Source organism: Montipora foliosa, chromosome 12 (assembly GCF_036669935.1).
Source record: "Montipora foliosa isolate CH-2021 chromosome 12, ASM3666993v2, whole genome shotgun sequence".
NCBI classification, from domain to species: Eukaryota; Metazoa; Cnidaria; class Anthozoa; order Scleractinia; family Acroporidae; genus Montipora; species Montipora foliosa.
In genome coordinates, this window is record NC_090880.1 from 11,553,047 (window position 1) to 11,563,046 (window position 10,000).

The following is a 10,000-nucleotide window of genomic DNA, read 5'->3' on the forward strand; positions in this document are numbered from 1 at the left end:
TTTATGTACATTCCGTTGTTACTGGCATAATTAGCACTTTTTCCGACATATAAATTCAACTTAACGCTTTGTACATTAATCAACTGAAGATGACAGAAGTTTCTGTCGAAACATGTCTTGTAATTTCAAAAGTTTTGTCGTTTTCTTTAAATTCATGTAAGAGTGCTTTTCAATACTATTGTAAATAAGAAAGGAAAAACAGAACAGCGATCTTGCTAATGATATGGCAGCCATTAATCATTTTATTCTTTGTTGCAAGGTTTTTCAGGGAAAAGCATCAATCTTTACTCATACGCAGCCAACAATCCCGTGATGCTCGAGGACCCCCGAGGCCGTTGTGTTTCCTTTGTTAATGTTGCTGGGGGTCCTGTGGGAGCTGTCCTTGGCGCTGGCACCAATGTCGCTGCTTACATCACAAGTCAGAAAATAACAAATAAAGAAATTACCTTTGGAGGTATGTAAGTTAAACATATAAATCTATAAATTCTTCACTCTTCTATCAGCTGTATAGTAGCGTGGTTATAAATTATTTTTTGGCTTGTACTTTAATAAGAAAGAAAAGAATTGTTAACAGTGTAAATCGTGTATGTAGTATATACGACCTCAATAAAGATGGTTGTTGTTGTTGTTACTATTGAAATAAAAAAATAACAAAAAAGAAAGAAAAGCGCTAGCTGTGTAGGATTTTAAAAAAGCAACTGATAACAATGGGGAAAAAAGAGTTTGTTTTTCCCAAAAAGCAGCATAGGAAGTGTCTGGAGCCCAGCAAAGAGAAAGACGTTTCTCGTGACCAGCGCATCTTTATTGTCCAGTGTTTTCCTGTGGATGGTGGTTACAAATGTAATCCTAGCCCCTGGCCGTTCAACCCCTATCAGGAGAGGATGAAGGGTAAAATAGTTCATCTCTCGATAAGACGTATTCCAAAGGTAATCCCTTAAGTTATTTTTAGATCACTCTCGGCTTCAGACATCTCAGGTGGGTCTACAAATAGTCAATCCTGTGATGCGATTTTTATTCATATGGACAAACCAAGCGGCTTTGGTTGGAATTTTGTGGAATTTGTTTACCCACGGAACACCTTAAGAGCGCTCAGGAGCTCGTTCAACATGTGACCGTGCATTCGGGATCGAATTGGAATTTGGCAGTGTACCCGGAGTACCCGGAGAAAAACCTCCCGGAGCGAGGAAAGAACCAACAACAAACTCAACCTACATTGGGCCCCATTGGTGGGAGGCGAGCGCTCTCACCACTGCGCCATCCCTGCTCCCCGATGCATTTTCGTCCTTCACAAAAATGTTTCTGCAAAGCGCATGGGAAATTAATCCGCGGAAGGACTGTTTACCGTGCCTAAAAATAAATGAAGGGGGTAGTTTCTAAAGAAACTGTGGTGCTGCGTCGGTGGGGAAGTAGTATACACAAATTTTGGTTTTATCAACGAAGTTGATAATTAACAATTATTCTTTGAAATCGAGGTGAATAGTGGTAGAATATTTACCGAGCCGCAAAGCGGCGAGGTAAATATTCTGCCACTTTTCACCGAGATTGAAAAGAATAATTGTTTTAGTATATACTCACGAAGTGATCTCAACAACAATTGCAGAAAAAACCATCCAAAGTCGATTTAATTGGCATCTCAATTCATGCGTGGAAAACGTGCAAGCGGCACAAAGCATGCGCGAAAGTGTTTACAGAAGCTTCAAACATGGCAAATCTAAATAACCTTCGTTAAAATCCTCGTCACAGGCAGCAAAATGGTCATTTAGCACCGTTTAAATCAGCAATCTAAATCGAAAGTCTGCTTGTTAAAACATTTTCACCGTTCGATCAAAGTTTTTGAGGTTCATTTGAAATAGAAATTGAAAGTGCAGTTGGTAAAGAATCCACATGAAATGGTGGCTCTAATTGAGATGAGCGTTAGTTTGTTGTAAAATGACCCGTCTTGTTTCCTTGCAACCATGTGGAACTTTCTTAAACATTTTTTTTAATTCCTCGATTTCACTAAGAAATGCGTTTTGGTGGGCGACCAGCCCTACAAGAAAGAATTACTCCGAGTGAAACAACTTGTTGGCTTGAAGATTGTTTAATTTTCAGCAATAATTATCTGGAAAAACGAAATCAAACACTGGTCGGCAAAAGTATGAACTCTTCTCTTACCTTTGAAACTTTTCAGGCCAAATTTTGTGGGCTTCTTTGTCCTCTGTAGCACATCATCATCTTGTATTCTCAATATTTCCGATTCATAAATGCTGGCGAGGTTACGTCGGCCATTTTGTTTTGTTTGGATCAAGCATTATTCACTCCGTAGGGAGTGAATAATGCTCAATTACTCCGAGATAGCGAACCAATCAGATTGCTTGAAACACCCAGATCACTGAATAAGTATATACTAATGTAAATTGACCACCGTACAGAGATTCTAAAAACTGACTTTTCGAGCATTAGCCCTTTGTCGAAGGGCCTAAAAATAGCTTGGGAGGGATTACGTTGAGAATAAGGCCTATAAGGTGGACTAACTCTCTCATCCTTTCTTCTCTCTTGCCTCTACACATGACATGAAACTCAGAATTATCTTCGGGTTGTCGGCGGCATATCAAGCGTGTTCAGTTGAGTTATGGTTCGTATTATGACGTTAAACAGTCGAACTTCAATACCCATGTCGAAACCATACAAGCCTGCTACACCGCCGACGAGGAATTTGCCGTACCCGCATTTGGCCATAAATCCGGTCAAATCAGTTCGGGGACTTGACCAGTCTCGCAGTATGTCAGGACAGTAGACAAGGTTTCTGCTTAGCTAGAGGAAAATTTGGGTAAGGTCAACGTGTTATTGGCAACCTGCGTCAACGAAGACGGTTCAGTTTCCCTTTTTACGGCACTGGAAAATAGTGTTTGCGAAAACAAGACGAATATAAATTTAGTGAAGTTAAAAAATTACGTGGTCAGGAAAGAAAAATTTTCTGAAAAAGGAAAATGTCCTGCAATATCCTTATTTCTTTCAAATAGATTGACCTCGACCTGTAGATATTTCACACGAGTGCAGTTCGTATAGCTCTGGAATAGTATTTGGTGTGTTGCATTAAACGAACAACTGTATGTAGGTCCGCACTTTCATTTAAAAACTAAACAACACTTTTGTATTGTTTAATATCTGCAGGACTTGTATCAAGCGCAGTAACAGGTGCTGTCTCGGGTTTTTTCAAATCTGCTAGTAAGTATGGAGCTCTATTAGTAGACACGAGGACTTCATAACTCAGTATTCAATTGCAGATACAGTCTCGTAATCAAAATGACCATGCTCATACACCCAACCAGATAATAAAAAGGTCTGAATTATCAGCCCAATTTTAAGCACTGGGCAAATTAAATTCAATTTTAGGAGTTAATAGTCAGTCATTCAGCCAGCCAGTAAGTCAGACAGTCAGGCAGGCAAATAAACAGGCAGTCGGTCGGTCAGTCAGTCAGTCGGTCAGTCACTCAGACAGTCCGTCACTCAGTAAGTCAGTCAGTCCGGATGATTCTTGTTTTATCGTACTATAACCTGTATCTTTTAATGTATTTACTTGCAGAAGTGGCCATCGGGTTTGCCGCTGGAATGGGAGGCTCTTTGATACAGCAAAAGATTGATAATGGTCGGGTTAGTTGGAGAGGGGCGTTGGAAGATGGAGTCACCGGTGCAATTTCCTCAGCCCTTCCTTCGCTCGGTGGTACTCCAAGTAAATCAGGTAACTATGCCCATGATTTTCACTGCTTAGATCAACCATTCAGACGAGGGAAAGTTTATTCTTCTTGCTAGCCTTTATTCTTGATGATCCTTGTCACTATCACTATCATTATAACTATCGTTATCGTTATCGTTGTTATTAATATATAGATTTAGCCAAGCCTAAAAGCGGAGCTCCCTGGTTATTTATTCTTACTGCCTGTAGGGTTAGTGAAAATAAAAGGTTTCGAATTGTCCGCGTTTTGATACTTCCGGTTGCTGCTTTAATAATTAAATCATTTTCTTTGCTTTCTTCTATAGAAAAATTCGTTGCCTAACTAGTGAATTCCACGGTAAATTTTACGCTAAAAACCGATATCGCGTGAATCACGAAGCAATGAATACGATATCGGTTTTTCGAGTGAAATTTACTTTGGAATTCACCAGTTTGGTAATGAATTTTTCTTGAACTGCATGAGTTTTAAAAGAAAACAAGTACACCCTCAGCGAGCGAATGGAAAAGGAAAAAAAGCCATTTCAGAGTCAACTGTCAATAACCAGCGAATAGCAATCATGCTAAAATTAGAAGCCATAAAAACAACTTTGTCAGTTCAAGGTCAAAGAAGAGTTTTACTGATGTACTTTATTCCACTTTATCTCTGAAAACGAGATCTTTCACATTTTGATGTATTTCATTGAAACACGCCAGGTTGGCTTGGTACAAGAATCGGCAAACTACAGCAATGCAACCAAGAAAGGACGAACTTCAAACACGATCTGCTCCAACACTTAAATAACGTTTGCGTGCTTTAAACAAACTTCTGAAAACTCAAGCTAGTGAGATTTCCCCCTAATTTTACGATACCTCATTGCGAATACGTGTTTATTACATAAGGGCAAAATTTTCTTGTCACTATCGAGGCACAACGAAAACTAGTTTGGCAAACGGATTAAAAAAGCATTTGTTCGCTCGCGTTTTAGAGGAAAACAAACAAACAAATCAACTCTTTCTTTATGTCCAAAAGAGTACAGATTAATTCCAGTTGACAGTAAAAATTCGATTCTCATTCCTGAACAAAGGAAGAACCGATTAAACCAACTTTTAAAAATACACATCCACTTTAAATAACGCATCCGTAAAAATAACAAACGGTTTAGTGCCCAAGGAAAGAATTTGCGTGCTAAGTATGAGCTATTACTGGTATTCTGTTTTGTCGTTGTCGTTCTCTTTCGCTCAGTCCTTTCGTTTCTGTTTTAGACATAGGTCCTCCAGGCATCGTGTAACCTTATCAGAGCTTCTAAAGATATGCCAAAAATTGCAATACAATAATAATAATAATAATGATAATAATAATAATTGGTTTAATCGGTTCTTCCTTTGTTCAGGAATGAAAAAAGCAGCTCTAAGCAAATTAAAATTTAAGTTTACATCCCGCCGATGTTTGACTTGAATAACTGCGTAGCCACTAGTGTGGACCACAGATATCATAATATGTCAAACTAGGTTGAAACCAGTGAAAAATGCAGAAAGAAAACATCTTCCAAACCGTTTTTCACCTGAACACGAAAAGCGTTGACTGTGTAAGAACTTTCGTTTATATATAGTATGGCCGTGTAGCCGCGTCGAGCCACAGAAAGCGCGCAAATTATGTTCAGGTGAGTTTACTTTGTTTGAGCCTGCAATCCAATCGAAAACCAGTACCTGGTCAGCGGTCAACTTTAAAAAAAAGGTGTTCTCGGTAAGCGCTAAGCTTGAGCCCGCGATATGGTCAGGTGATACTGGTCAGCGGTGCCTTGTTTTGTCAGGTGTCAATTGATAAAAACATGGATGTCTAAAATCAAAGATTTATGCTGTAAACTAGCATGATACTGGTCACATTGGCATACATACAGGGGTGGACGTACGGACGTACGCACGTACGGACGGTCGAGGACGTCATGGCTATAAAACCAAACTTTCTCGCATCGATGGGTTACCATATTTTCTTAACTTTGGTGAGCTCCGCTATTATTGTTATTAACTGACTAACACTGCATACGCCCTCTCGGAAACGTCAACTTGGGCTATAAAACCAAAATTTCTCGCATCGATGGGTTACCATATTTTCTTAACTATGGTGAGCTCCGCTATTATTGTTATTAACTGACTAACACTGCATGCACCCTCTCGGAAACATCAACTTGGACTTAGACTGGCAACGTGATCTGATCACGCCTCTTGGTTGTTGGTTTAAACACAAATCACGAGAAGAATTCATCAGGTTTCAAGTCTAAACATTTCTCTATTGTTGCGCTGAAAGTACATATTAATATTTGTTTCTCTTTAGTGTGAACTCAAGTCCTAATATTAATATTCTGTCATTTTCAGGGGGATGTAGGCAGCTGATAGGAGAGGCTATTTCCGATTTTAATGACAAGACCATTAAAAATATTTTTGTGCCATATATAACGAAAGGGGCAGTGGATATCGTCGATTTCACCATCGCGTGGGTGCGCTCCTTGGATCCGGTGAGATGCTGATCAAAATGTTAATTCTGCTTACCGACTGTTATACAATTCTTGGGATGCTTGTTATGAGAATTTGGTAGTACATCAAGACAGCATTCCATATTTGATAGTTAATGTATTTTTCATCGGAATGCAATATAGAATAACTCAGTTACAAATTCTATAGTGTCCAAGATTCACAGAATATTTAATCTTTAAATTTCTAACTGCCAATGTACGGAAAGCACACCTATATTCACCTGTATTGGGTAGTTTAATTTTCATTGTCTTACCATTCATATAGAATGACATGATTGGTCCTCCAGGATACGGAGACGCGCGCTTTATTTCGCTGAAGACACCGCTGAACTACAAGATCAGGTTTGAGAACGATCCTAATGCCACCGCCCCTGCACAGCACGTGATCATTCTGCATAAACTGGACCAAGACTTGGACATCCGCACATTTAGAATTACGGGTTTTGGGTTTGGAAACTTTACGAAAAAGCTGTCGAATTCAAGGGCTTCTCTTCAGGTAAGATTGATGCTACCCCCCCCCCCCCCCTCCACCGGGGGGACTCCCGGGTTAAAAGAACGGGGCTGATCTTCGAGAATTTTGAAAAGAGCCACTAAGAGGTACCAAGATCCTGTCTTGAAATTTTTTCAACCCCTTAGAGGTTCCAATTCTCAAACAACAATTTATCTCCTGTCAAATTTCTTCAGCTCAATACTCTAAAACATACATACTTACACTCTATTTAGATACGGTAAAAACATCAGTTACAAGATTGAGATCAAAAAGAAAAAAAAATGGTTTGCATGTTTGCCGTGTGGGAGTACGAGGAGGACAATTGGCGATTTATCACATTTGTAAAATTAATAAAACATCTAATGGCTCTGACGTTAGATGGAAGGCTATTCCACAAATGGGCCCCACTGTAGCGGAAACTACGTTTCAAAAAATCGGTACGGGGCTTAGGCAGAGCCAATTTGTTTCCACTATTTTCAAGTCCATAGTCCGTGCTGAAGGGGTTAAATAGGCCTTTCAGGTAGGTACCACAAAAGCTTCCACTGTGAACCTTTTGGGTCTGAACCATCCCAAGAGGTGCAAAACCATTTTCTTAACTCCTAAAAGGTGCAACGAGCAGCCCGTCCTTTTTACATGGGAGTGCCCCCCCCCCCCCCGCGTGGGGGGACTCTCCTATGTGTATGCAATAAGGTTAGATTACCAAACATAATTAGTATTCTAGTGAGGCCTGCATATAATCTTCATTGAGGTAGAGCAGAACTCGTTTGTTTGTTAAAAAATACCGAATGCGATAACAATGGACAATCATGACAAGCAAAAGCAATGTAAACAAGTGTGAAATCGAATCATATTCTTCAAAGTGCATGACCATTAAGAGGTCTAAGCCGTTGGTTTTGCATCCGATTGGTTAAGTCGATGGCGTGAGTTTTCTTTTAACCAATCAAAAAGGGCCTAGTAAATCAAAGCAAATTGGACTAATACGCACTTTCGAGACTGAATGTTAAACTGCCATATCACGTTAGACTATTAATTAATGAATAATGTTTATTGCAGTGGTTTATTTTTACGAGTCGAGTTAGAAAATTGCAGGACATGATCGAATACAACTCGCCTCAAAGAGAGATCTGTCATGACACTCTCCGAGTCTAAAATGGTTCCATTTTCCGTTATATATTTAATTGTCAGGTGGTATATTCCATATTGCTTATTTGTTAGGAAACAATCGACCTTGTGTCGGAGAAGAAGATTTACCTACGAGTTATTGCCGGGATAGACATCATGACCCGTGAAGCTCGCTGGGAATTTCAGAGCCTCGATCCTCAGACAGGTATGATGTTATAGCTACAACCAAGAACTGTGACACATCCAGAGGCATTAGCTTCTAAGGAAACTGTTGGGCTGCTTCGGCGGGCAATTGAAATACTTAGCTATTTATTAACTTGAAGTTGACGATGGTAAATTAAACCTCTTAGGAAGTTTGTGAAGTTGACGTTTCGAGCACTGGCTCTTCGTTAGCGCAAATGGCTCTGACAAAACGGCTTATGCTTTTTGCTCTGACGGAGGGCAAACACTCGAAAATTGAGCTTCGCTAACTCGCAACGGCGGTTAACTTCAAGTTGAAGGAGTGGTTTTTCAATACAGAATGCAGAATGGTAAAATCGCAACCTTAGTAATTACTCAAAATGCACACAGACAATTCATTGAAACAATCAAACTCCAGGAAAAAAAATGTAGCTAATTCGAAGTGCAATAAAACGTGCGCGAGCGCGTTATGATTGGTTTTGGTTTTAATATAATTCTGATTAGATGACAAAGTGGCGAGAGAGTCTTAAATGAAAAACTGAAATACTGCGAGTTACTTTCGACACTTAAGTGAAAACCGCTTTTCTTATAGTTAGGTGTTTGGCAATCATTTAATATTTTTAAAAATTAAATCCGAGAAATTAACCCTATCCCTAAACCCATTTTTTCCAATGACAGGTGAGGCACCTGATGATCCACGAACTGGCTTTCTTCCACCAAACAACGGAACGACAGGGCAAGGATATGTGACTTTCTCTGTTCGCCTCAAGAAGAACTTGCCACCTTTAGCAAGGATTGATGCCAAGGCCAGCATCTATTTCGACAAGAATGAACCGATCGATACTCCTCCAATCTTCAACACGGTAAGGAGTTAAAAAGAGGTAGTAGCTTGGGGAGCTAAGAAGGGAAGTCGGGGATACCAAAAAGGGATATTTGTGAGTATAAATTTACAACAAGGAAATAATGAAGCTCAAAAGCTGATAAGTAAAACTTATTAATAAGGTACAGTGTGATGGATCATGCGGAGCCTTGTTTTCCCCCTCTATTATTGGACAAAGCATTGGCCTGTTCCGGGTTGTAGTAGGGCTCCAAGATAAATATCCCGCTTCTTTCAACTTGTGACCGAAGTGCTCATTCTTGGTGGCGGAGACCTTTGATTAGCGTATTCCATCGGCTTTGATCACGTAGTGCAATGAATAGCTTAGATTCTTACAGGGGATGTAAAGGTCTTCATATCACAAAAACGACAACAGAAGTCCCGAGTTCAGCTCCTCGGTTACGCTAATACAAATGCCTCAACCGTATGCCAATTCATTCATTTATTTCCATTCATATGTTAAATTGAAAATTGATAGTAAAAGGACAGAGTGATCGAAGAATTCTCTCTATACCTGAAATATAGACATTTTAGTGCGTAGTATTATAATTGCTGTGTATTTTTACGGGTCTTGCAGCATTTTGGTGACCCCTAGGGCGGGTTAAAATACAAATGACGAGTAAAAATGTATGGCGACACTACATACTAAAATGTCTTAACTTTTATTTTCAAATATTTATCTGTTGAAACTAAACTTTAAGCATTGTCTGGCGTTGTGCGCGTTCAGGAAAACAAAGGGGACTGCAACTAACCTGTTAAACTGGTTTCCTTGGGCACAAATACCGCTGGATATTCGTTACTCACTGGAGACCGTTTCGCGCATTGTTTGTACTCTGCACATGCATAATAGATTAAACAAATTTTAGTTTTCTTTATTATAGTATGTCACTTTTGTTTCCATGATGCTTACGTCTAGATCGACAGTTCGACCCCCTCCTCCAACATCTCTGTCATTAATGACGTCATGAGGATTGGAAAATTGGCCGTGGATATTGATACACGAGATGAGGGGTCAGGGGTCCGGTCAGTGGACTTATTGTATCAAATCTCAGAGGGTAATGGTAAGTCGGTTGTTGCTATTCTATGCATTCCGCGTCTTAATTTCG

General features: G+C 39.7%; 1 protein-coding gene across 2 annotated transcripts in view; it reads left to right on the top strand.

Moving 5' to 3' along the window:
- Nucleotides 1–10,000, top strand: part of LOC137979719 (uncharacterized) — an 82,441-nt gene that overhangs the window by 51,063 nt on the left and 21,378 nt on the right. For both annotated transcript variants that reach the window (XM_068827041.1, XM_068827040.1), the window contains 8 exons: nt 260–454; nt 3,154–3,207; nt 3,566–3,721; nt 6,068–6,207; nt 6,491–6,721; nt 7,931–8,042; nt 8,696–8,880; nt 9,811–9,955. In XM_068827041.1, the coding sequence (XP_068683142.1) occupies nt 260–454; nt 3,154–3,207; nt 3,566–3,721; nt 6,068–6,207; nt 6,491–6,721; nt 7,931–8,042; nt 8,696–8,880; nt 9,811–9,955 (1,218 nt within the window). The remainder of the gene's footprint in view (nt 1–259; nt 455–3,153; nt 3,208–3,565; nt 3,722–6,067; nt 6,208–6,490; nt 6,722–7,930; nt 8,043–8,695; nt 8,881–9,810; nt 9,956–10,000) is intronic.